Source organism: Diabrotica undecimpunctata, chromosome 1 (assembly GCF_040954645.1).
Source record: "Diabrotica undecimpunctata isolate CICGRU chromosome 1, icDiaUnde3, whole genome shotgun sequence".
In the NCBI taxonomy this organism is placed as follows: domain Eukaryota; kingdom Metazoa; phylum Arthropoda; class Insecta; order Coleoptera; family Chrysomelidae; genus Diabrotica; species Diabrotica undecimpunctata.
In genome coordinates this window covers 181,221,702-181,249,478 of record NC_092803.1, presented here as the reverse complement: position 1 = coordinate 181,249,478, position 27,777 = coordinate 181,221,702, and the positions used below count along the sequence as shown (strand labels likewise).

Below are 27,777 nucleotides of genomic sequence, written 5' to 3'. Positions count from 1 at the left end.
ATGTCAAGACGTTAATTATTTGATATAAAGAATTGCTAATTTGCGGGTTCTTGGAAAGAGTAGATGAGGAAGATTAAAGAAGATATGGGGGGAGACTCTTAAGCAGGACACGTCGATAAAGAGGAGTGATAATGAAATGACTCAAGATATACACTTATAGATAAATGTAATTAAGGAAGTCAATATTGCATACAGATAAAGGCAAAGAAAGTGGTTTTAATAAAATAAAAAAGGAGAACGAGGTTTTAAATACAATTAAAACGGCATAAGAAGAGAGAGATATGTGTTGCTGCACATCATTACACATACAGGAAAAGATACTAATCAGAAGAAGCATATGAAGAGGACGTATATTCTGGCTTAATATTTTGAGACAATGATATAACTGTATCTCTGTTGAGCTATTTAGAGCAGCTGTGTTAAATGATAACCTACCTTCTTAACGAAGAAGAAAGGGACCATGTGTGGATAAAGGTGTAAAGAAATAATTACAATGGCTTCATACATTTATGATTTTATTTACAAAATATTATCTTCGATATCAAATAAAGTATACATATATAATTCCATACAATACAATAGCTCTAAAACTATTATTAGGAATTATGGATATATTGTTAAATGCTTTTCAACAAAACACAAAACATTCACGTCTACATCTCTTTTGTATTTTATCATATAATTTAAACAGTCCACATGTTTGTACTCTTGGAGTAAGTACTCCATTGTGATACTGGCATTCATAGTATTCCTTGCAACTTCCATTTACAGGAAAACGTCCAGGTACAGAGCAGGTAATATCCAAGTCTCTATTACAATTAAAGGATGCTACACAAATACCTAACTTCGGATTAAACGAGCTAAACGGAGGACATTTAAACTGATGAATCTCGTAGTCATTACTAGAATTTTTTCGTCTACAAGTGTAGTACCGATTACAATCTTTAGGATGGGCAAAAGTACCAACAGACCTGCAGACTAAGGGTGTTTCATTTGGACATTGAACAGGATCTTTCGTACAAAGTTTGGTATATGAGTCAAAATTGGAGTCTTTTGGACAATGCATAGGTATATCTATTATATCATTTATTATAGGAACACAAACATGGTATGAATTGCAGCTCATGGGATCGGGATAAATCCCGGGGGAGACACATTTAAAGCCGTCGTTTTTTGTTGTTGTGCTTTCAGAAGGAAATACAGTAGATTCTGTTGTTTGACCACAAGAGGATGCAACACATTTCAATGTATTCAAATCAATACTAAAACCTGATGGACATAAATGTTGCCTTATATGGTACTTATCTTCTACCCAATCCCAAATACAATCATAATATCGACTACAGTTTGTGGGATGTTGGAAAGTACCCTCCATTTCGCATTTTAACTTTTTCTCTCCTGGACATTGTACAGGTCTGATACTGCACACTTCATTGTCTGCATCATATAAGGTACCAATTGGACACTCTAACAAATATTTCAATGTACCCAAAACTGTATCTACACATAGATAATACTTGTTGCAATCTAGAGGGTGAGCAAATTTTCCTGATTTAATACAAACAAAATCTAGAGGGTAGTCAGTCGGTTCAGAAAAGTTATTCGGTGATGTAACACTTGAAGTAGTAACCGAGACTTCTTGATCAGTCTTGCTACCAGTAGGTATAACGATAGTTGATCCCGCTGACGACGTAATAATCGAGCTAGTGGTCACAGAAGGCGAATCAGTAACAGGAAACTGACTAAACGTAATATCACCTTGTGTGCTCTTAGTACTAGCAGCCGATGTTGAGAATTCTTGGGTCCTACTCGTTCTGGTAGAAGTTTCTAGTTGTTCGCTAGAACCAGTAAAACCAGTTGTAACGGCAGATGGTTCTGTCGGTTGGATAGTAGTAGTAACATCATCTACCGTAGTGTCATTGCCCTTATTATCAGTTGTGTTATTATCGTCTGTGGAATCGCTTGGTACTGCAGTTGTACTTGCTTGAGAACTAGTTGTTCCGGCAGATGGTTCTGTCGATTGGCTAGTGGTAGTAACATCATCTACTGTAGTGTCATTGCCTTTATCATCAGTTGTATTATTATCCTCTGTGAAATCGCTTGGTACTACAGTGGTACTTGCTTGGGAACTAGTTGTAACGGCAGATGGTTCTGTCTGCTGACTAGTAGTAGTAACATTATCTACCGTAGTGTCATTGCCGTTATCATCAGTTGTGTTATTATCATCTGTGGAATCGCTTGGTACTGCAGTTGTACTCGCTTGACAATTAGTTGTAACGGCAGATGGTTCTGTCTGCTGACTAGTAGTAGTAACACCGTCTACCGTAGTGTCATTGCCGTTATCATTAGTTGTATTATTATCCTCTGTGGAATCGCTTGGTACTGCAGTTGAACTTGCTTCAGAACTAGTTGTAACATCAGTTGTTTCTGTCTGCTGACTAGTAGTAGTAACATCAGTTGAACTTGCTTGAGAACTAGTTGTTACGGCAGATGGTTCTGTCGGTTGGTTAGTGGTAGTAACAACATCTACTGTTGTGTCATTGCCGTTATCATTAGTTGTGTTATTATCCTCTGTGGAATCGCTTGGTACTGCAGTTGTACTTGCTTGAGAACTAGTTGTAACGGCAGATGGTTCTGTCGCTTGGCTAGTAGTAGTAACATCATCTAGTGTAGTGTCATTGCCGTTATCATCAGTTGTGTTATTATCGTCTGTGGAATCGCTGGATACTGCAGTTGTACTTGCTTGAGAACTAGTTGTAACGGCAGATGGTTCTGTCGGTTGGCTAGTAGTAGTAACATCATCTACCGTAGTGTCATTGCCGTTATCATCAGTTGTGTTATTATCGTCTGTGGAATCGCTGGGTACTGCAGTTGTACTTGCTTGAGAACTAGTTGTAACGGCAGATGGTTCTGTCTGCTGACTAGTAGTAGTAACATCATCTACCGTAGTGTCATTGCCGTTATCATCAATTGTGTTATTATCCTCTGTGGAATCGCTTGGTACTGCAGTTGTACTTGCTTGAGAACTAGTTGTAACGGCAGATGGTTCTGTCTGTTGGCTAGTAGTAGTAACATCATCTACCGTAGTGTCATTGCCGTTATCATCAGTTGTGTTATTATCGTCTGTGGAATCGCTTGGTACTGCAGTTGTACTTGCTTGAGAACTAGTTGTAACGGCAGATGGTTCTGTCTGCTGACTAGTAGTAGTAACATCATCTACCGTAGTGTCATTGCTGTTATCATCAGTTGTGTTATTATAGTCTGTGGAATCGCTTGGTACTGCAGTTGTACTTGCTTGAGAACTAGTTGTAACGGCAGATGGTTCTGTCTGCTGACTAGTAGTAGTAACATCATCTACCGTAGTGTCATTGCCGTTATCATCAGTTGTGTTATTATCGTCTGTGGAATCGCTGGGTACTGCAGTTGTACTTGCTTGAGAACTAGTTGTAACGGCAGATGGTTCTGTCTGCTGACTAGTAGTAGTAACATCATCTACCGTAGTGTCATTGCCGTTATCATCAGTTGTGTTATTATCCTCTGTGGAATCGCTTGGTACTGCAGTTGTACTTGCTTGAGAACTAGTTGTAACGGCAGATGGTTCTGTCGGTTGGCTAGTAGTAGTAACATCATCTACTGTAGTGTCATTGCCGTTATCATCAGTTGTGTTATTATCGTCTGTGGAATCGCTGGGTACTGCAGTTGTACCTGCTTGAGAACTAGTTGTAACGGCAGATGGTTCTGTCTGCTGACTAGTAGTAGTAACATCATCTACCGTAGTATCATTGCCGTTATCATCAGTTGTGTTATTATCCTCTGTGGAATCGCCTGGTACTGCAGTTGTACTTGCTTGAAAACTAGTTGTAACGGCAGATGGTTCTGTCTGCTGACTAGTAGTAGTAACATCATCTACCGTAGTATCATTGCCGTTATCATCAGTTGTGTTATTATCCTCTGTGGAATCGCCTGGTACTGCAGTTGTACTTGCTTGAAAACTAGTTGTAACGGCAGATGGTTCTGTCTGCTGACTAGTAGTAGTAACATCATCTACCGTAGTGTCATTGCCGTTATCATCAGTTGTGTTATTATCGTCTGTGGAATCGCTTGGTACTGCAGTTGTACTTGCTTGAGAACTAGTTGTAACGGCAGATGGTTCTGTCTGCTGACTAGTAGTAGTAACATCATCTACCGTAGTGTCATTGCCGTTATCATCAGTTGTGTTATTATCGTCTGTGGAATCGCTTGGTACTGCAGTTGTACTTGCTTGAGAACTAGTTGTAACGGCAGATGGTTCTGTCTGCTGACTAGTAGTAGTAACATCATCTACCGTAGTGTCATTGCCGTTATCATCAGTTGTGTTATTATCGTCTGTGGAATCGCTTGGTACTGCAGTTGTACTTGCTTGAGAACTAGTTGTAACGGCAGATGGTTCTGTCTGCTGACTAGTAGTAGTAACATCATCTACCGTAGTGTCATTGCCGTTATCATCAGTTGTGTTATTATCGTCTGTGGAATCGCTGGGTACTGCAGTTGTACTTGCTTGAGAACTAGTTGTAACGGCAGATGGTTCTGTCTGCTGACTAGTAGTAGTAACATCATCTACCGTAGTGTCATTGCCGTTATCATCAGTTGTGTTATTATCGTCTGTGGAATCGCTGGATACTGCAGTTGTACTTGCTTGAGAACTAGTTGTAGCGGCAGATGGTTCTGTCTGCTGACTAGTAGTAGTAACATCATCTACCGTAGTGTCATTGCCGTTATCATCAGTTGTGTTATTACCGTCTGTGGAATCGCTGGGTACTGCAGTTGTACCTGCTTGAGAACTAGTTGTAACGGCAGATGGTTCTGTCTGCTGACTAGTAGTAGTAACATCATCTACCGTAGTGTCATTGCCGTTATCATCAGTTGTGTTATTATCGTCTGTGGAATCGCTGGATACTGCAGTTGTACTTGCTTTAGAACTAGTTGTAGCGGCAGATGGTTCTGTCTGCTGACTAGTAGTAGTAACATCATCTACCGTAGTGGCATTGCCGTTATCATCAGTTGTGTTATTATCGTCTGTGGAATCGCTTGGTACTGCAGTTGTACTTGCTTGAGAACTAGTTGTAACGGCAGATGGTTCTGTCTGCTGACTAGTAGTAGTAACATCATCTACCGTAGTGTCATTGCCGTTATCATCAGTTGTATTATTATCCTCTGTGGAATCGCTTGGTACTGCAGTTGAACTTGCTTCAGAACTAGTTGTAACATCAGATGTTTCTGTCTGCTGACTAGTAGTAGTAACATCAGTTGAACTTGCTTGAGAACTAGTTGTTACGGCAGATGGTTCTGTCGGTTGGTTAGTGGTAGTAACAACATCTACTGTTGTGTCATTGCCGTTATCATTAGTTGTGTTATTATCGTCTGTGGAATCGCTGGATACTGCAGTTGTACTTGCTTGAGAACTAGTTGTAACGGCAGATGGTTCTGTCGGTTGGCTAGTAGTAGTAACATCATCTACCGTAGTGTCATTGCCGTTATCATCAGTTGTGTTATTGTCGTCTGTGGAATCGCTGGGTACTGCAGTTGTACTTGCTTGAGAACTAGTTGTAACGGCAGATGGTTCTGTCTGCTGACTAGTAGTAGTAACATCATCTACCGTAGTGTCATTGCCGTTATCATCAATTGTGTTATTATCCTCTGTGGAATCGCTTGGTACTGCAGTTGTACTTGCTTGAGAACTAGTTGTAACGGCAGATGGTTCTGTCTGTTGGCTAGTAGTAGTAACATCATCTACTGTAGTGTCATTGCCGTTATCATCAGTTGTATTATTATCCTCTGTGGAATCACTTGGTACTACAGTTGTGCTTGCTTGGGAACTAGTTGTAAAGGCAGATAATTCTGTCTGCTGACTAGTAGTAGTAACATCATCTACCGTAGTGTCATTGCCGTTATCATCAGTTGTGTTATTATCGTCTGTGGAATCGCTTGGTACTGCAGTTGTACTTGCTTGAGAACTAGTTGTAACGGCAGATGGTTCTGTCTGCTGACTAGTAGTAGTAACATCATCTACCGTAGTGTCATTGCCGTTATCATCAGTTGTGTTATTATCGTCTGTGGAATCGCTTGGTACTGCAGTTGTACTTGCTTGAGAACTAGTTGTAACGGCAGATGGTTCTGTCTGCTGACTAGTAGTAGTAACATCATCTACCGTAGTGTCATTGCCGTTATCATCAGTTGTGTTATTATCCTCTGTGGAATCGCTGGGTACTGCAGTTGTACTTGCTTGAGAACTAGTTGTAACGGCAGATGGTTCTGTCTGCTGACTAGTAGTAGTAACATCATCTACCGTAGTGTCATTGCCGTTATCATCAGTTGTGTTATTATCGTCTGTGGAATCGCTGGATACTGCAGTTGTACTTGCTTGAGAACTAGTTGTAGCGGCAGATGGTTTTGTCTGCTGACTAGTAGTAGTAACATCATCTACCGTAGTGTCATTGCCGTTATCATCAGTTGTGTTATTATCGTCTGTGGAATCGCTGGGTACTGCAGTTGTACCTGCTTGAGAACTAGTTGTAACGGCAGAGGGTTCTGTCTGCTGACTAGTAGTAGTAACATCATCTACCGTAGTGTCATTGCCGTTATCATCAGTTGTGTTATTATCGTCTGTGGAATCGCTTGGTACTGCAGTTGTACTTGCTTGAGAACTAGTTGTAACGGCAGATGGTTCTGTCTGCTGACTAGTAGTAGTAACATCATCTACCGTAGTGTCATTGCCGTTATCATCAGTTGTGTTATTATCGTCTGTGGAATCGTTTGGTACTGCAGTTGTACTTGCTTGAGAACTAGTTGTAACTGCAGATGGTTCTGTCTGCTGACTAGTAGTAGTAACATCATCTACCGTAGTGTCATTGCCATTATCATCAGTTGTGTTATTATCGTCTGTGGAATCGCTTGGTACTGCAGTTGTACTTGCTTGAGAACTAGTTGTAACGGCAGATGGTTCTGTCTGCTGACTAGTAGTAGTAACATCATCTAACGTAGTTTCATTGCCGTTATCATCAGTTGTGTTATTATCGTCTGTGGAATCGCTTGGTACTGCAGTTGTACTTGCTTGAGAACTAGTTGTAACGGCAGATGGTTCTGTCTGCTGACTAGTAGTAGTAACATCATCTACCGTAGTGTCATTGCCGTTATCATCAGTTGTGTTATTATCGTCTGTGGAATCGTTTGGTACTGCAGTTGTACTTGCTTGAGAACTAGTTGTAACTGCAGATGGTTCTGTCTGCTGACTAGTAGTAGTAACATCATCTACCGTAGTGTCATTGCCATTATCATCAGTTGTGTTATTATCGTCTGTGGAATCGCTTGGTACTGCAGTTGTACTTGCTTGAGAACTAGTTGTAACGGCAGATGGTTCTGTCTGCTGACTAGTAGTAGTGACATCATCTACCGTAGTGTCATTGCCGTTATCATCAGTTGTGTTATTATCGTCTGTGGAATCGCTTGGTACTGCAGTTGTACTTGCTTGAGAACTAGTTGTAACGGTAGATGGTTCTGTCTGCTGACTAGTAGTAGTAACATCATCTACCGTAGTGTCATTGCCGTTATCATCAGTTGCGTTATTATCGTCTGTGGAATCGCTTGGTACTGCAGTTGTACTTGCTTGAGAACTAGTTGTAACGGCAGATGGTTCTGTCTGCTGACTAGTAGTAGTAACATCATCTACCGTAGTGTCATTGCCGTTATCATCAGTTGTGTTATTATCGTCTGTGGAATCGCTTGGTACTGCAGTTGTACTTGCTTGAGAACTAGTTGTAACGGCAGATGATTCTGTCTGCTGACTAGTAGTAGTAACATCATCTACCGTAGCGTCATTGCCGTTATCATCAGTTGTGTTATTATCGTCTGTGGAATCGCTTGGTACTGCAGTTGTACTTGCTTGAGAACTAGTTGTTACGGCAGATGGTTCTGTCTGCTGAACAGTAGTGGTATTATCATCTACCGTAGTGTCATTGCCGTTATCATCAGTTGTGTTATTATCGTCTGTGGAATCGCTGGGTACTGCAGTTGTACTTGCTTGAGAACTAGTTGTAACGGCAGATGGTTCTGTCTGCTGACTAGTAGTAGTAACATCATCTACCGTAGTGTCATTGCCGTTATCATCAGTTGTGTTATTATCGTCTGTGGAATCGCTTGGTACTGCAGTTGTACTTGCTTGAGAACTAGTTGTAACGGCAGATGGTTCTGTCTGCTGACTAGTAGTAGTGACATCATCTACCGTAGTTTCATTGCCGTTATCATCAGTTGTGTTATTATCGTCTGTGGAATCGCTTGGTACTGCAGTTGTACTTGCTTGAGAACTAGTTGTAACGGCAGATGGTTCTGTCTGCTGACTAGTAGTAGTAACATCATCTACCGTAGTGTCATTGCCGTTATCATCAGTTGCGTTATTATCGTCTGTGGAATCGCTTGGTACTGCAGTTGTACTTGCTTGAGAACTAGTTGTAACGGCAGATGGTTCTGTCTGCTGACTAGTAGTAGTAACATCATCTACCGTAGTGTCATTGCCGTTATCATCAGTTGTGTTATTATCGTCTGTGGAATCGCTTGGTACTGCAGTTGTACTTGCTTGAGAACTAGTTGTAACGGCAGATGATTCTGTCTGCTGACTAGTAGTAGTAACATCATCTACCGTAGCGTCATTGCCGTTATCATCAGTTGTGTTAATTTCGTCTGTGGAATCGCTTGGTACTGCAGTTGTACTTGCTTGAGAACTAGTTGTAACGGCAGATGGTTCTGTCTGCTGACTAGTAGTAGTAACATCATCTACTGTAGTGTCATTGCCGTTATTATCAGTTGTGTTATTATCGTCTGTGGAATCGCTTGGTACTGCAGTTGTACTTGCTTGAGAACTAGTTGTAACGGCAGATGGTTCTGTCTGCTGACTAGTAGTAGTAACATCATCTACCGTAGTGTCATTGCCGTTATCATCAGTTGTGTTATTATCGTCTGTGGAATCGCTTGGTACTGCAGTTGTACTTGCTTGAGAACTAGTTGTAACGGCAGATGGTTCTGTCCGTTGGCTAGTAGTAGTAACATCATCTACTGTAGTGTCATTGCCGTTATCATCAGTTGTGTTATTATCCTCTGAGGAATCACTTGGTACTACAGTTGTGCTTGCTTGGGAACTAGCTGTAACGGCAGATGGTTCTGTCTGCTGACTAGTAGTAGTAACATCATCTACCGTAGTTTCATTGCCGTTATCATCAGTTGTGTTATTATCGTCTGTGGAATCGCTTGGTACTGCAGTTGTACTTGCTTGAGAACTAGTTGTAACGGCAGATGGTTCTGTCTGCTGACTAGTAGTAGTAACATCATCTACCGTAGTGTCATTGCCGTTATCATCAGTTGCGTTATTATCGTCTGTGGAATCGCTTGGTACTGCAGTTGTACTTGCTTGAGAACTAGTTGTAACGGCAGATGGTTCTGTCTGCTGACTAGTAGTAGTAACATCATCTACCGTAGTGTCATTGCCGTTATCATCAGTTGTGTTATTATCGTCTGTGGAATCGCTTGGTACTGCAGTTGTACTTGCTTGAGAACTAGTTGTAACGGCAGATGATTCTGTCTGCTGACTAGTAGTAGTAACATCATCTACCGTAGCGTCATTGCCGTTATCATCAGTTGTGTTAATTTCGTCTGTGGAATCGCTTGGTACTGCAGTTGTACTTGCTTGAGAACTAGTTGTAACGGCAGATGGTTCTGTCTGCTGACTAGTAGTAGTAACATCATCTACTGTAGTGTCATTGCCGTTATTATCAGTTGTGTTATTATCGTCTGTGGAATCGCTTGGTACTGCAGTTGTACTTGCTTGAGAACTAGTTGTAACGGCAGATGGTTCTGTCTGCTGACTAGTAGTAGTAACATCATCTACCGTAGTGTCATTGCCGTTATCATCAGTTGTGTTATTATCGTCTGTGGAATCGCTTGGTACTGCAGTTGTACTTGCTTGAGAACTAGTTGTAACGGCAGATGGTTCTGTCCGTTGGCTAGTAGTAGTAACATCATCTACTGTAGTGTCATTGCCGTTATCATCAGTTGTGTTATTATCCTCTGAGGAATCACTTGGTACTACAGTTGTGCTTGCTTGGGAACTAGCTGTAACGGCAGATGGTTCTGTCTGCTGACTAGTAGTAGTAACATCATCTACCGTAGTGTCATTGCCGTTATCATCAGTTGTGTTATTATCGTCTGTGGAATCGCTTGGTACTGCAGTTGTACTTGCTTGAGAACTAGTTGTAACGGCAGATGGTTCTGTCTGCTGACCAGTAGTGGTATTATCATCTACGGTAGTGTCATTGCCGTTATCATCAGTTGTGTTATTATCGTCTGTGGAATCGCTGGGTACTGCAGTTGTACTTGCTTGAGAACTAGTTGTAACGGCAGATGGTTCTGTCCGTTGGCTAGTAGTAGTAACATCATCTACTGTAGTGTCATTGCCGTTATCATCAGTTGTGTTATTATCCTCTGAGGAATCACTTGGTACTACAGTTGTGCTTGCTTGGGAACTAGCTGTAACGGCAGATGGTTCTGTCTGCTGACTAGTAGTAGTAACATCATCTACCGTAGTGTCATTGCCGTTATCATCAGTTGTGTTATTATCGTCTGTGGAATCGCTTGGTACTGCAGTTGTACTTGCTTGAGAACTAGTTGTAACGGCAGATAGTTCTGTCTGCTGACTAGTAGTAGTAACATCATCTACCGTAGTGTCATTGCCGTTATCATCAGTTGTGTTATTATCGTCTGTGGAATCGCTTGGTACTGCAGTTGTACTTGCTTGAGAACTAGTTGTAACGGCAGATGGTTCTGTCTGCTGACTAGTAGTAGTAACATCATCTACCGTAGTGTCATTGCCGTTATCATCAGTTGTGTTACTATCCTCTGTGGTATCGCTTGGTACTGCAGTTGAACTTGCTTGGGAACTAGTTGTTACGGCAGATGGTTCTGTCTGCTGACCAGTAGTGGTATTATCATCTACCGTAGTGTCATTGCCGTTATCATCAGTTGTGTTATTATCGTCTGTGGAATCGCTGGGTACTGCAGTTGTACTTGCTTGAGAACTAGTTGTAACGGCAGATGGTTCTGTCTGCTGACTAGTAGTAGTAACATCATCTACCGTAGCGTCATTGCCGTTATCATCAGTTGTGTTATTATCGTCTGTGGAATCGCTTGGTACTGCAGTTGTACTTGCTTGAGAACTAGTTGTAACGGCAGATGGTTCTGTCTGCTGACTGGTAGTATTAACATCATCTACCGTAGTGTCATTGCCGTTATCATCAGTTGTGTTATTATCGTCTGTGGAATCGCTTGGTACTGCAGTTGTACTTGCTTGAGAACTAGTTGTAACGGCAGATGGTTCTGTCTGCTGACTGGTAGTAGTAACATCATCTACCGTAGTGTCATTGCCGTTATCATCAGTTGTGTTATTATCGTCTGTGGAATCGCTTGGTACTGCAGTTGTACTTGCTTGAGAACTAGTTGTAACGGCAGATGGTTCTGTCTGCTGACTAGTAGTAGTAACATCATCTACCGTAGTGTCATTGCCGTTATCATCAGTTGTGTTATTATCGTCTGTGGAATCGCTTGGTACTGCAGTTGTATTTGCTTGAGAACTAGTTGTAACGGCAGATGGTTCTGTCTGCTGACCAGTAGTGGTATTATCATCTACCGTAGTGTCATTGCCGTTATCATCAGTTGTGTTATTATCGTCTGTGGAATCGCTGGGTACTGCAGTTGTACTTGCTTGAGAACTAGTTGTAACGGCAGATGGTTCTGTCTGCTGACTAGTAGTAGTAACATCATCTACCGTAGTGTCATTGCCGTTATCATCAGTTGTGTTATTATCCTCTGTGGAATCGCTTGGTACTGCAGTTGTACTTGCTTGAGAACTAGTTGTAATGGCAGATGGTTCTGTCGGTTGGCTAGTAGTAGTAACATCATCTACTGTAGTGTCATTGCCGTTATCATCAGTTGTGTTATTATCGTCTGTGGAATCGCTTGGTACTGCAGTTGTACTTGCTTGAGAACTAGTTGTAACGGCAGATGGTTCTGTCTGCTGACTAGTAGTAGTAACATCATCTACCGTAGTGTCATTGCCGTTATCATCAGTTGTGTTATTATCATCTGTGGAATCGCTTGGTACTGCAGTTGTACTTGCTTGAGAACTAGTTGTAACGGCAGATGGTTCTGTCTGCTGACTAGTAGTAGTAACATCATCTACCGTAGTGTCATTGCCGTTATCATCAGTTGTGTTATTATCGTCTGTGGAATCGCTTGGTACTGCAGTTGTACTTGCTTGAGAACTAGTTGTAACGGCAGATGGTTCTGTCTGCTGACTGGTAGTAGTAACATCATCTACCGTAGTGTCATTGCCGTTATCATCAGTTGTGTTATTATCGTCTGTGGAATCGCTTGGTACTGCAGTTGTACTTGCTTGAGAACTAGTTGTAACGGCAGATGGTTCTGTCTGCTGACTAGTAGTAGTAACATCATCTACCGTAGTGTCATTGCCGTTATCATCAGTTGTGTTATTATCGTCTGTGGAATCGCTTGGTACTGCAGTTGTACTTGCTTGAGAACTAGTTGTAACGGCAGATGGTTCTGTCTGCTGACTAGTAGTAGTAACATCATCTACCGTAGTGTCATTGCCGTTATCATCAGTTGTGTTATTATCGTCTGTGGAATCGCTTGGTACTGCAGTTGTACTTGCTTGAGAACTAGTTGTAACGGCAGATGGTTCTGTCTGCTGACTAGTAGTAGTAACATCATCTACCGTAGTGTCATTTCCGTTATCATCAGTTGTGTTATTATCGTCTGTGGAATCGCTTGGTACTGCAGTTGTACTTGCTTGAGAACTAGTTGTAACGGCAGATGGTTCTGTCTGCTGACTAGTAGTAGTAACATTATCTATCGTAGTGTCATTGCCGTTATCATCAGTTGTGTTATTATCGTCTGTGGAATCGCTTGGTACTGCAGTTGTACTTGCTTGAGAACCAGTTGTAAAGGCAGACGGTTCTGTCTGCTGACTAGTAGTAGTAACATCATCTACCGTAGTGTCATTGCCGTTATCATCAGTTGTGTTATTATCGTCTGTGGAATCGCTTGGTACTGCAGTTGTACTTGCTTGAGAACTAGTTGTAACGGCAGATGGTTCTGTCTGCTGACTAGTAGTAGTAACATCATCTACCGTAGTGTCATTGCCGTTATCATCAGTTGTGTTATTATCGTCTGTGGAATCGCTTGGTACTGCAGTTGTACTTGCTTGAGACCTAGTTGTAACGGCAGATGGTTCTGTCTGCTGACTAGTAGTAGTAACATCATCTACTGTAGTGTCATTGCCGTTATTATCAGTTGTGTTATTATCGTCTGTGGAATCGCTTGGTACTGCAGTTGTACTTGCTTGAGAACTAGTTGTAACGGCAGATGGTTCTGTCTGCTGACTAGTAGTAGTAACATCATCTACCGTAGTGTCATTGCCGTTATCATCAGTTGTGTTATTATCGTCTGTGGAATCGCTTGGTACTGCAGTTGTACTTGCTTGAGAACTAGTTGTAACGGCAGATGGTTCTGTCCGTTGGCTAGTAGTAGTAACATCATCTACTGTAGTGTCATTGCCGTTATCATCAGTTGTGTTATTATCCTCTGAGGAATCACTTGGTACTACAGTTGTGCTTGCTTGGGAACTAGCTGTAACGGCAGATGGTTCTGTCTGCTGACTAGTAGTAGTAACATCATCTACCGTAGTGTCATTGCCGTTATCATCAGTTGTGTTATTATCGTCTGTGGAATCGCTTGGTACTGCAGTTGTACTTGCTTGAGAACTAGTTGTAACGGCAGATGGTTCTGTCTGCTGACCAGTAGTGGTATTATCATCTACGGTAGTGTCATTGCCGTTATCATCAGTTGTGTTATTATCGTCTGTGGAATCGCTGGGTACTGCAGTTGTACTTGCTTGAGAACTAGTTGTAACGGCAGATGATTCTGTCCGTTGGCTAGTAGTAGTAACATCATCTACTGTAGTGTCATTGCCGTTATCATCAGTTGTGTTATTATCCTCTGAGGAATCACTTGGTACTACAGTTGTGCTTGCTTGGGAACTAGCTGTAACGGCAGATGGTTCTGTCTGCTGACTAGTAGTAGTAACATCATCTACCGTAGCGTCATTGCCGTTATCATCAGTTGTGTTATTATCGTCTGTGGAATCGCTTGGTACTGCAGTTGTACTTGCTTGAGAACTAGTTGTAACGGCAGATGGTTCTGTCTGCTGACTGGTAGTATTAACATCATCTACCGTAGTGTCATTGCCGTTATCATCAGTTGTGTTATTATCGTCTGTGGAATCGCTTGGTACTGCAGTTGTACTTGCTTGAGAACTAGTTGTAACGGCAGATGGTTCTGTCTGCTGACTGGTAGTAGTAACATCATCTACCGTAGTGTCATTGCCGTTATCATCAGTTGTGTTATTATCGTCTGTGGAATCGCTTGGTACTGCAGTTGTACTTGCTTGAGAACTAGTTGTAACGGCAGATGGTTCTGTCTGCTGACTAGTAGTAGTAACATCATCTACCGTAGTGTCATTGCCGTTATCATCAGTTGTGTTATTATCGTCTGTGGAATCGCTTGGTACTGCAGTTGTATTTGCTTGAGAACTAGTTGTAACGGCAGATGGTTCTGTCTGCTGACCAGTAGTGGTATTATCATCTACCGTAGTGTCATTGCCGTTATCATCAGTTGTGTTATTATCGTCTGTGGAATCGCTGGGTACTGCAGTTGTACTTGCTTGAGAACTAGTTGTAACGGCAGATGGTTCTGTCTGCTGACTAGTAGTAGTAACATCATCTACCGTAGTGTCATTGCCGTTATCATCAGTTGTGTTATTATCCTCTGTGGAATCGCTTGGTACTGCAGTTGTACTTGCTTGAGAACTAGTTGTAATGGCAGATGGTTCTGTCGGTTGGCTAGTAGTAGTAACATCATCTACTGTAGTGTCATTGCCGTTATCATCAGTTGTGTTATTATCGTCTGTGGAATCGCTTGGTACTGCAGTTGTACTTGCTTGAGAACTAGTTGTAACGGCAGATGGTTCTGTCTGCTGACTAGTAGTAGTAACATCATCTACCGTAGTGTCATTGCCGTTATCATCAGTTGTGTTATTATCATCTGTGGAATCGCTTGGTACTGCAGTTGTACTTGCTTGAGAACTAGTTGTAACGGCAGATGGTTCTGTCTGCTGACTAGTAGTAGTAACATCATCTACCGTAGTGTCATTGCCGTTATCATCAGTTGTGTTATTATCGTCTGTGGAATCGCTTGGTACTGCAGTTGTACTTGCTTGAGAACTAGTTGTAACGGCAGATGGTTCTGTCTGCTGACTGGTAGTAGTAACATCATCTACCGTAGTGTCATTGCCGTTATCATCAGTTGTGTTATTATCGTCTGTGGAATCGCTTGGTACTGCAGTTGTACTTGCTTGAGAACTAGTTGTAACGGCAGATGGTTCTGTCTGCTGACTAGTAGTAGTAACATCATCTACCGTAGTGTCATTGCCGTTATCATCAGTTGTGTTATTATCGTCTGTGGAATCGCTTGGTACTGCAGTTGAACTTGCTTGGGAACTAGTTGTTACGGCAGATGGTTCTGTCTGCTGACCAGTAGTGGTATTATCATCTACCGTAGTGTCATTGCCGTTATCATCAGTTGTGTTATTATCGTCTGTGGAATCGCTGGGTACTGCAGTTGTACTTGCTTGAGAACTAGTTGTAACGGCAGATGGTTCTGTCTGCTGACTAGTAGTAGTAACATCATCTACCGTAGCGTCATTGCCGTTATCATCAGTTGTGTTATTATCGTCTGTGGAATCGCTTGGTACTGCAGTTGTACTTGCTTGAGAACTAGTTGTAACGGCAGATGGTTCTGTCTGCTGACTGGTAGTATTAACATCATCTACCGTAGTGTCATTGCCGTTATCATCAGTTGTGTTATTATCGTCTGTGGAATCGCTTGGTACTGCAGTTGTACTTGCTTGAGAACTAGTTGTAACGGCAGATGGTTCTGTCTGCTGACTGGTAGTAGTAACATCATCTACCGTAGTGTCATTGCCGTTATCATCAGTTGTGTTATTATCGTCTGTGGAATCGCTTGGTACTGCAGTTGTACTTGCTTGAGAACTAGTTGTAACGGCAGATGGTTCTGTCTGCTGACTAGTAGTAGTAACATCATCTACCGTAGTGTCATTGCCGTTATCATCAGTTGTGTTATTATCGTCTGTGGAATCGCTTGGTACTGCAGTTGTATTTGCTTGAGAACTAGTTGTAACGGCAGATGGTTCTGTCTGCTGACCAGTAGTGGTATTATCATCTACCGTAGTGTCATTGCCGTTATCATCAGTTGTGTTATTATCGTCTGTGGAATCGCTGGGTACTGCAGTTGTACTTGCTTGAGAACTAGTTGTAACGGCAGATGGTTCTGTCTGCTGACTAGTAGTAGTAACATCATCTACCGTAGTGTCATTGCCGTTATCATCAGTTGTGTTATTATCCTCTGTGGAATCGCTTGGTACTGCAGTTGTACTTGCTTGAGAACTAGTTGTAACGGCAGATGGTTCTGTCGGTTGGCTAGTAGTAGTAACATCATCTACTGTAGTGTCATTGCCGTTATCATCAGTTGTGTTATTATCGTCTGTGGAATCGCTTGGTACTGCAGTTGTACTTGCTTGAGAACTAGTTGTAACGGCAGATGGTTCTGTCTGCTGACTAGTAGTAGTAACATCATCTACCGTAGTGTCATTGCCGTTATCATCAGTTGTGTTATTATCATCTGTGGAATCGCTTGGTACTGCAGTTGTACTTGCTTGAGAACTAGTTGTAACGGCAGATGGTTCTGTCTGCTGACTAGTAGTAGTAACATCATCTACCGTAGTGTCATTGCCGTTATCATCAGTTGTGTTATTATCGTCTGTGGAATCGCTTGGTACTGCAGTTGTACTTGCTTGAGAACTAGTTGTAACGGCAGATGGTTCTGTCTGCTGACTGGTAGTAGTAACATCATCTACCGTAGTGTCATTGCCGTTATCATCAGTTGTGTTATTATCGTCTGTGGAATCGCTTGGTACTGCAGTTGTACTTGCTTGAGAACTAGTTGTAACGGCAGATGGTTCTGTCTGCTGACTAGTAGTAGTAACATCATCTACCGTAGTGTCATTGCCGTTATCATCAGTTGTGTTATTATCGTCTGTGGAATCGCTTGGTACTGCAGTTGTACTTGCTTGAGAACTAGTTGTAACGGCAGATGGTTCTGTCTGCTGACTAGTAGTAGTAACATCATCTACCGTAGTGTCATTGCCGTTATCATCAGTTGTGTTATTATCGTCTGTGGAATCGCTTGGTACTGCAGTTGTACTTGCTTGAGAACTAGTTGTAACGGCAGATGGTTCTGTCTGCTGACTAGTAGTAGTAACATCATCTACCGTAGTGTCATTTCCGTTATCATCAGTTGTGTTATTATCGTCTGTGGAATCGCTTGGTACTGCAGTTGTACTTGCTTGAGAACTAGTTGTAACGGCAGATGGTTCTGTCTGCTGACTAGTAGTAGTAACATTATCTATCGTAGTGTCATTGCCGTTATCATCAGTTGTGTTATTATCGTCTGTGGAATCGCTTGGTACTGCAGTTGTACTTGCTTGAGAACCACTTGTAAAGGCAGACGGTTCTGTCTGCTGACTAGTAGTAGTAACATCATCTACCGTAGTGTCATTGCCGTTATCATCAGTTGTGTTATTATCGTCTGTGGAATCGCTTGGTACTGCAGTTGTACTTGCTTGAGAACTAGTTGTAACGGCAGATGGTTCTGTCTGCTGACTAGTAGTAGTAACATCATCTACCGTAGTGTCATTGCCGTTATCATCAGTTGTGTTATTATCGTCTGTGGAATCGCTTGGTACTGCAGTTGTACTTGCTTGAGACCTAGTTGTAACGGCAGATGGTTCTGTCTGCTGACTAGTAGTAGTAACATCATCTACCGTAGTGTCATTGCCGTTATCATCAGTTGTGTTATTATCGTCTGTGGAATCGCTTGGTACTGCAGTTGTACTTGCTTGAGAACTAGTTGTAACGGCAGATGGTTCTGTCTGCTGACTTGTAGTAGTAACATTATCTATCGTAGTGTCATTGCCGTTATCATCAGTTGTGTTATTATCGTCTGTGAAATCGCTTGGTACTGCAGTTGTACTTGCTTGAGAACTAGTTGTAACGGCAGATGGTTCTGTCTGCTGACTAGTAGAAGTAACATCATCTACCGTAGTGTCATTGCCGTTATCATCAGTTGTGTTACTATCCTCTGTGGTATCGCTTGGTACTGCAGTTGAACTTGCTTGGGAAGTAGTTGTTACGGTAGATGGTTCTGTCTGCTGACCAGTAGTGGTATTATCATCTACCGCAGTGTCATTGCCGTTACCATCAGTTGTGTTATTATCGTCTGTGGAATCGCTGGGTACTGCAGTTGTACTTGCTTGAGACCTAGTTGTAACGGCAGATGGTTCTGTCTGCTGACTAGTAGTAGTAACATCATCTACCGTAGTGTCATTGCCGTTATCATCAGTTGTGTTATTATCGTCTGTGGAATCGCTTGGTACTGCAGTTGTACTTGCTTGAGAACTAGTTGTAACGGCAGATGGTTCTGTCTGCTGACTAGTAGTAGTAACATCATCTACCGTAGTGTCATTGCCGTTATCATCAGTTGTGTTATTATCCTCTGTGGAATCGCTTGGTGCTTCAGTTGTACTTGCTTGAGAACTAGTTGTAACGGCAGATGGTTCTGTCGGTTGGCTAGTAGTAGTAACATCATCTACTGTAGTGTCATTGCCGTTATCATCAGTTGTGTTATTATCGTCTGTGGAATCGCTTGGTACTGCAGTTGTACTTGCTTGAGAACTAGTTGTAACGGCAGATGGTTCTGTCTGCTGACTAGTAGTAGTAACATCATCTACCGTAGTGTCATTGCCGTTATCATCAGTTGTGTTATTATCGTCTGTGGAATCGCTTGGTACTGCAGTTGTACTTGCTTGAGAACTAGTTGTAACAGCAGATGGTTCTGTCTGCTGACTAGTAGTAGTAACATCATCTACCGTAGTGTCATTGCCATTATCATCAGTTGTGTTATTATCGTCTGTGGAATCGCTTGGTACTGCAGTTGTACTTGCTTGAGAACTAGTTGTAACGGCAGATGGTTCTGTCTGCTGACTAGTAGTAGTAACATTATCTACCGTAGTGTCATTGCTGTTATCATCAGTTGTGTTATTATCGTCTGTGGAATCGCTTGGTACTGCAGTTGTACTTGCTTGAGAACTAGTTGTAACAACAGATGGTTCTGTCTGTTGATTAGTAGTAGTAACATTATCTACCGTAGTGTCATTGCCGTTATCATCAGTTGTGTTATTATCGTCTGTGGAATCGCTTGGTACTGCAGTTGTACTTGCTTGAGAACTAGTTGTAACGGCAGATGGTTCTGTCTGCTGACTAGTAGTAGTAACATCATCTACCGTAGTGTCATTGCCGTTATCATCAGTTGTGTTATTATCGTCTGTGGAATCGCTTGGTACTGCAGTTGTACTTGCTTGAGAACTAGTTGTAACGGCAGATGGTTCTGTCTGCTGACTAGTAGTAGTAACATCATCTACCGTAGTGTCATTGCCGTTATCATCAGTTGTGTTATTATCGTCTGTGGAATCGCTTGGTACTGCAGTTGTACTTGCTTGAGAACTAGTTGTAACGGCAGATGGTTCTGTCTGCTGACTAGTAGTAGTAACATCATCTACCGTAGTGTCATTGCCGTTATCATCAGTTGTGTTATTATCGTCTGTGGAATCGCTTGGTACTGCAGTAGTACTTGCTTGAGAACTAGTTGTAACGGCAGATGATTCTGTCTGCTGACTAGTAGTAGTAACATCATCTACCGTAGTGTTATTGCCGTTATCATCAGTTGTGTTATCGTCTGTGGAATCGCTTGGTACTGCAGTTGTACTTGCTTGAGAACTAGTTGTAACGGCAGTTGGTTCTGTCTGCTGACTAGTAGTAGTAACATCATCTACCGTAGTGTCATTGCCGTTATCATCAGTTGTGTTATTATCGTCTGTGGAATCGCTTGGTACTGCAGTTGTACTTGCTTGAGAACTAGTTGTAACGGCAGATGGTTCTGTCTGCTGACTAGTAGTAGTAACATCATCTACCGTAGTGTCATTGCCGTTATCATCAGTTGTGTTATTATCGTCTGTGGAATCGCTTGGTACTGCAGTTGTACTTGCTTGAGAACTAGTTGTAACGGCAGATGGTTCTGTCTGCTGACTAGTAGTAGTAACAATATCTATCGTAGTGTCATTGCCGTTATCATCAGTTGTGTTATTATCGTCTGTGGAATCGCTTGGTACTGCAGTAGTACTTGCTTGAGAACTAGTTGTAACGGCAGATGTTTCTGTCTGCTGACTAGTAGTAGTAACATCATCTACCGTAGTGTTATTGCCGTTATCATCAGTTGTGTTATCGTCTGTGGAATCTCTTGGTACTGCAGTTGTACTTACTTGAGAACTAGTTGTAACGGCAGATGGTTCTGTCTGCTGACTAGTAGTAGTAACATCATCTACCGTAGTGTCATTGCCGTTATCATCAGTTGTGTTATTATCTTCTGTGGAATCGCTTGGTACTGCAGTTGTACTTGCTTGAGAACTAGTTGTAACGGCAGATGGTTCTGTCTGCTGACTAGTGGTAGTAACATCATCTACCGTAGTGTCATTGCCGTTATCATCAGTTGTGTTATTATCGTCTGTGGAATCGCTTGGTACTGCAGTTGTACTTGCTTGAGAACTAGTTGTAACGGCAGATGGTTCTGTCTGCTGATTAGTAGTAGTAACATTATCTATCGTAGTGTCATTGCCGTTATCATCAGTTGTGTTATTATCGTCTGTGGAATCGCTTGGTACTGCAGTTGTACTTGCTTGAGAACTAGTTGTAACGGCAGATGGTTCTGTCTGCTGACTAGTAGTAGTAACATCATCTACCGTAGTGTCATTGCCGTTATCATCAGTTGTGTTATTATCGTCTGTGGAATCGCTTACTACTGCAGTTGTACTTGCTTGAGAACTAGTTGTAACGGCAGATGGTTCTGTCTGCTGACTAGTAGTAGTAACATCATCTACCGTAGTGTCATTGCCGTTATCATCAGTTGTGTTATTATCGTCTGTGGAATCGCTTGGTACTGCAGTTGTACTTGCTTGAGAACGAGTTGTAACGGCAGATGGTTCTGTCTGCTGACTAGTAGTAGTAACATTATCTATTGTAGTGTCATTGCCGTTATCATCAGTTGTGTTATTATCGTCTGTGGAATCGCTTGGTACTGCAGTTGTACTTGCTTGAGAACTAGTTGTAACGGCAGATGGTTCTGTCGGTTGGCTAGTAGTAGTAACATCATCTACTGTAGTGTCATTGACGTTATCATCAGTTTTGTTATTATCGTCTGTGGAATCGCTGGGTACTGCAGTTGTACTTGCTTGAGAACTAGTTGTAACGGCAGATGGTTCTGTCTGCTGACTAGTAGTAGTAACATCGTCTACCGTAGTGTCATTGCCGTTATCATCAGTTGTGTTATTATCCTCTGTGGAATCGCTTGGTACTGCAGTTGAACTTGCTTGAGAACTAGTTATTACGGCAGATGGTTCTGTCGGTTGGCTAGTGGTAGTAACATCATCTACTGTAGTGTCATTGCCGTTATCATCAGTTGTGTTATTATTTTCTGTGGAATCGCTTGGTACTGTAGTTGAACTTGCTTGAGAACTAGTTGTTGCGGCAGATGGTTTTGTCGGTTGGCTAGTAGCGGTAACATCATCTACAGTAGTGTCATTGCCGTTATCATTACTTGTATCATTATATTTTGTGGAATTACTTGGAATTGCAGTTGAACTTGCTTGCGAACTTGTTGGCACGGCAGATGGTTCTGTTTGTTGGCTAGTAGTAGTAACATCATCTACTGTAGTGTCATTGTCGTTATTATCAGTTGTAGTATTATTCTCTGTGGAATTACTTGGTACTGCTGTTGAACTTGCTACAGTGGAAGATTCTTGCGCTTGGCTAGTAGTAGTAAATTTGTCAGTATTCTCAGTTATATGGTTATCGTCTGTAGATTCACTTGAAACAGCAGTTGAACTCAATTGTGAATTGGTAGTTGCAGTAGATGATTCTGACTCTACGCTAGAAGTTATAGTTGAGCTCGATTGTGAATTGGTAGTTGCAGTAGATGATTCTGTCTCTACTCTGGTAGTTACAGTAGACGATTCTAACTGTTGGTTAGAAGTAGTAACATCATCTATGCTGCTGGTATGACCCGTATTACTGTCTGTTGTCTTGTCGGGTGCAGAATTTGTTACAACAGAATTTGAATTTGAACTAGTGGTTATGGTAAACGATTGTGGTTGACTAGAATTAATATCTTCGCCGGTTGTATTTTTCACTGTCACCGTTGATGTTGTAACTGGCGTAGGTAAAGTTGTTGAAGATATAGGATTTGTTGATATAATTGGAAAAGTACTACTTGTGTTCTCCTTCGATATTCCTTCGGTTGTCTCTTGATTAGGGTTAGTAGTTGTGACATTAATATATTGGTTTGTAGTGGGAGAAAAAGATGAAGTTGAGGCAGTTTGTAAGTGAGTGGTTGATAGGTTTTCTTCGGATGTTGTTGTTGGTGACTGTGTAACACTTGTGGTATTAGTTACAAATTGTGTCGTTATCGATGGTGAAGTAGTAGTTTCAGTTGAAACCGTTGAATGTGTAGAAACTTCTGAGGTTAAAGTCGATAAAGTTGTTATAAGGTTTGTTGGATTAGTCGGTAATGTTGTTTTTACAGTGCTAGTTCGGGTTGTTCTTTTGGGTGCATCAGGGCGAAACTCGTCACATTCGAGATCTGAATCATCATAGCAAAAAAGTTCTTCCGGGCATGGTTGCGGCTCACCAATAATGTACGTTCCAGATAAATCTTCGTTAACAACGCACTGGTAAAAGAACGTTTCGTTATAGCAAATAAATTCTCTGTTGCCACAATTGAATATTTCCTCACTTTGGGAAGGAACCTACAAGAGATAAATGAGCAGAGATTAATGGGTTACCAAAATAAAATGTTTTATGTATTATTTATTAGGTACATACTTGGAGTCTAATAAGCTTAAGAAAATTACGTTTGACATAGTTTATTTAATATGAGTTTAGTAATTAAACTAGGTATATTATCAAGTATATAGAATAGACTTAACATTAAAGAAATGTTAAGAAAAGTGTGTATAAAACTTAATATTAATTAAGCACTAAATTAAAAAATCACTTAAAAAAAATAACCTAAATGATTTGTATTTGTAAAAATATACAATAATAACAGACTTAAGTAAAATTATGGAACCTACTGAATATCTTTGAAAGAAAAAAGATGCCATTCATAAAACTTTGCATGCAAGTACAATGACATATTACGAATCTGGCGCCATATTTTTTGTTATCACTTTATTAACAGTTTTTCGGAAATACGACTTATTTAATTTAAATGCGACACCATTTATATTGCCACAGATTTTAAAAGAACTTAATATTCCTAACTTATATAAACCCAGTTTAATTAAATTTGTTAAAACGAGAAATAAATCATTTTACAGTTAAAGAATAGGTAAATTTAGTTACTAGACCAATGAGAATAAAAAAAATTCTTCAAATATTTAAAATGCTCGCTGTTCACCTGCTGACAATTTGCAAGCTTATTATTAAATTCGTAAACCATTCTTTACAAGACATTTTTCTATGTATTAGTTCCCATTTATCAATAATTATTTATTTCAAATCCTGCAGACATAATAATCGCCTAATATAAACACGCAATTTTAGATAACCTCACAGAACAAATTCTAATGGGTTAAGGTCCGGAGAACGAGCAGACCACTCAGTGACTCCTCTACGTCCAATCCATCGATTTGTAAAATTAGCATTCAAAAACTTTCTAACTTGTCGACAATAATGGTGAAGTGCTCTATATTGTTGAAACCAAAAATTTTGTGGTAACTTGCCGTTTTGTTGAAGTGTAGGAAAAATTTCACTATCAACTGTCTTAAAGTGGCATTCGTTATCCTTCTTTCTGGCATAAACCCAAACTGTTCTTCTCCTATCGATGTCTCTCTCCTTAACCTACGCTCTACAGTTCTCTTTTAAATTTTCATTGTGTACGGCATTAACTCTATCTTTACATAGTACAGGTATTCCATCAGATTCTACTGCCTTACCATTCTTCATCTTATTTAACAATCCAACAACCTCATCTCTCGCTAACCCAGGTATTACATTCTTATTTGGGATCCCGCATCCTATGCCTCTCCTATGGTGTTCTTTATTTAGCACTCTTCTAAAATACTCATAATCACCTTTGCTTTGTTTCACCATTGGTTTTTAACACTCTTCCTTTGTGGTCAAGTCCTTTGATAACTTGTTCCTTGCTTTAGCAGTGTTGTATAACCTTTCCATCCCTTCGTGTGTTTTCAACTCTTAATACAGCTATGCAGATGATCTTTCTTTAGCAGTAGCTACAGCTTCATTTGCTTCCCTCTTTGCTACCTTGTATATATCCTTATCTTCCTCGCTTTTAGACCTGTCATATATCTTTCCTTCATCTTACCTTCTGTTGCATTCCATTGTTCCACCAATAACCAAATTATTCCTGCACTTCTATAGAATGGCTACTTACCACAAAATGTTTAGTTTGAAGAAGATAGAACGCTTACCCACATTATCGAATTTTCCAAATCGATTTATTGAACGTAGAGAGTATTTAAAGTGGACTGCTCGTTCTCCGGGCCTTACTGTGATAGATTTTCTCTTCGGGGTTATCTAAAATCACATGTGTGCATTTGGCTATCAACGTGGTTGCAGGATTTGAAACAAAGAATTATTGATAAATGTTTACTAATACGTGGAGAAGTCTTGGAAGGAGTGAATCACGAATTTAATTCCAGGCTTGCACATTATCAGGAAGTGAACGCGAGCATTTTGAACATTTAAAATGATTTATTTAAATTATTATTTGCTTTGGTCTTAGTAAATAAATTTACCTATTCTTTTACTAAAAATTTATTTAAAAACTCCTTTATAAAAGGTATATATTAAAACACCCTATCGGGCTACATCACAGAACGTTTTAGGAATTAATATTCCATCATCAGTGCTATCCTAAAAGTATAACCACTTTAATTAAAGAAAACATGAAATTTAAAACTTTAACCAAGATTAATACAAAAATGTGGTTAATACTTACTGGATGTACATGTTTTGAGCCACTAAATACTTGGATAAAAACTCTTCAAATGTTGTTAAATTAAATAGTTAAAGTAATATACTAGCAGTTTTTAAATTGACCAATTATTCTGACCACTTCCTACATCAATCCACATAATACATATCAATCAATATTTCACTTGGTAAGAATACATATAATTCACAAGATTACAGTAATCCCCACACTTTTAACACTTCTGCTTAACTTAGATCATCATCTGTTCATCTTTCTATATAAAACTTTATTTTACTTATCCACACATACTTCCCTCAGGGTATGGTTTGGGATATCTGGAGATCTCAGTATCTTGCAGTCTTTTCTCTTCTCACATCAACATTAAAACATCACATATTATAATTTTAGCCAAACGGAGCCACCTATAGCCCATCAACTTTTGTTTTTTTTTACATATTATGTCAACACACACAAACATTCTATTAACTTTATCTATCGACCTTATGCTCATGAACTTATAGCTTATACTTCTTACATTTCTCGGGTACCAAATGTTGCTTTTTACAGTACATTACAAAACCACCTTTAGCCCATCAATTTTTGTTTGGTTTTACATATTGTGTCATCACACAATAACATTTAACTAACTTTATCCTTCAAAACAATCAGTTACATATTTATGTTCAAGAACTTATAACTTATACTTCTTACATTTCTCAGGTACCAAATGTTGCTTTTTAATATAGAAGGCCTTTTCTACTTAAGTTATAAGTTAAGTACTATATGAACAGTACATAACAAAATTTATTCTATTCACACACCATCTCAGTAGCACTCTAAAATACATCAATTAACATTTAACTCTGCAATAATAAAAATTTTGTAAAAATCTTTAGTTCACCACCACTGAATTCAGATATCTGTATAGTTGATTGCCTACCAGGACCCACAAAAAACTTTTTTACCAAACTTCAGTTCACCTACATTATTAAGAATTTTTTCAAATTTGTTGCTACTGTTATTATTATTATAATTTTAAGATATTTAATTTTTAAATATTGCTGACTACTGTCATATTTATACAAATAACTCAAGTTACATTGACTAATTTGTTTCGACTTTTGTCCTAACATGTCATTATTGTCATTTCAATCAGTTGCTATCAACAAGTCCTCGTAGACACTTTCTGTTAGGACTAGCAACCTCCAGTGGAGACTTACGTTGCCATGGTATCTTTTATTTTTGTAACTTAAACATCCTAGTATATAAAATCAAATAATGTAACTCATAGTTAATTTAATGGTTTTTACAAAACATTTAAATGGTTTTTACAAAAGTATTTAGTGGCTCAAAACATGTACATTCAGTAAGTATTAACCACATTTTTGTATTAACCTTGGTCAAAATTTTAAGCTTTTAGGATAGCACTGATGATGGAATAATAATTCCGAAATAAAGAATTTTTTTGTGATACTGTAACGAAATTATTTTGCCTACCACATAGGGTATAATTATAGGGTGTTTGAAAACTGGGGACAGAAACTACTGGGGGTGGAGATAGGGCAAGCAAAATAACGAAACTGTGCGAATGGCACTCAGCGTTTGCTTGGAGAGCTGGGTCGTGGATAAATTGAATGGCAATGGGGTTGGATTGGGGCAACTGCAAAAATGAAACAAAGGGGTATTGACATGAATCTCCTGAAACAAATGGATAAACAAAAACAACAAGAAAAACTTCTAGCTTTGAAAAAGGACTCCGCTTCGAAGAATCTTGCTGGATAAAGGAAAAAAGGCTCTTCTTAATAAAGAACACAAAAAGAGGTTATTTTACTCTGCATGATGTCTGGGGTCGGGAACTGGATCTATTAAAATTTCTGGGGGTAGAACTGGATGGGAAATCTCTGAACACGAACAAAAAAACTGCTTCAGCGGTCTGGAAAGACGATCAGAGACAAATAAGTGAGGTTAAAACGGATGACACTGGACACAATGGCAACATTTCAAATTTCACTCTAACTGTAACTATAATTGAACTGCTACTATACTCCACTACACACTAGATTTCCATGAAAAGGGCGAAGAATGAGAAAAGCATACAAAATCGACGTACAATTTTGGACAAACGCTACAAGCAGTTGTCAACGCTGACAACGCCTCAGCGAGAGTGATGTGATTCTTAAAAATCATTCTCTTCCCAACTTAGTATAAACAAAACATATACGGTTAAATTCCTATTTCTTTGACGCACAAAAATCCCAAGTCGGTTTCGATTAAAAGAAATGCCGAAAAAAACACATCTGTGAAATATAAACAAACTATAAAATGGTTTATATTAACTCTAGCGACGCAAATAAGAGGAAATTGAAAGATTCGGTGTTTTAACTTGTATGAAAAGAAACAGAAATACACTAAGATTATTCTTTAATATTTGAAATGTAT

General features: G+C 40.1%; 1 protein-coding gene across 1 annotated transcript in view; it reads right to left on the bottom strand.

Moving 5' to 3' along the window:
* Nucleotides 1-498: 498 nt before the first annotated feature.
* The window catches only part of LOC140432651 (uncharacterized), a 36,007-nt gene continuing 8,728 nt past the window's right edge, over nt 499-27,777 (bottom strand). Inside the window, exon 2 of the mRNA XM_072520687.1 lies at nt 499-23,146. Coding sequence (XP_072376788.1) covers nt 629-23,146 — 22,518 coding nt within the window. The 3' untranslated portion in view covers nt 499-628. The remainder of the gene's footprint in view (nt 23,147-27,777) is intronic.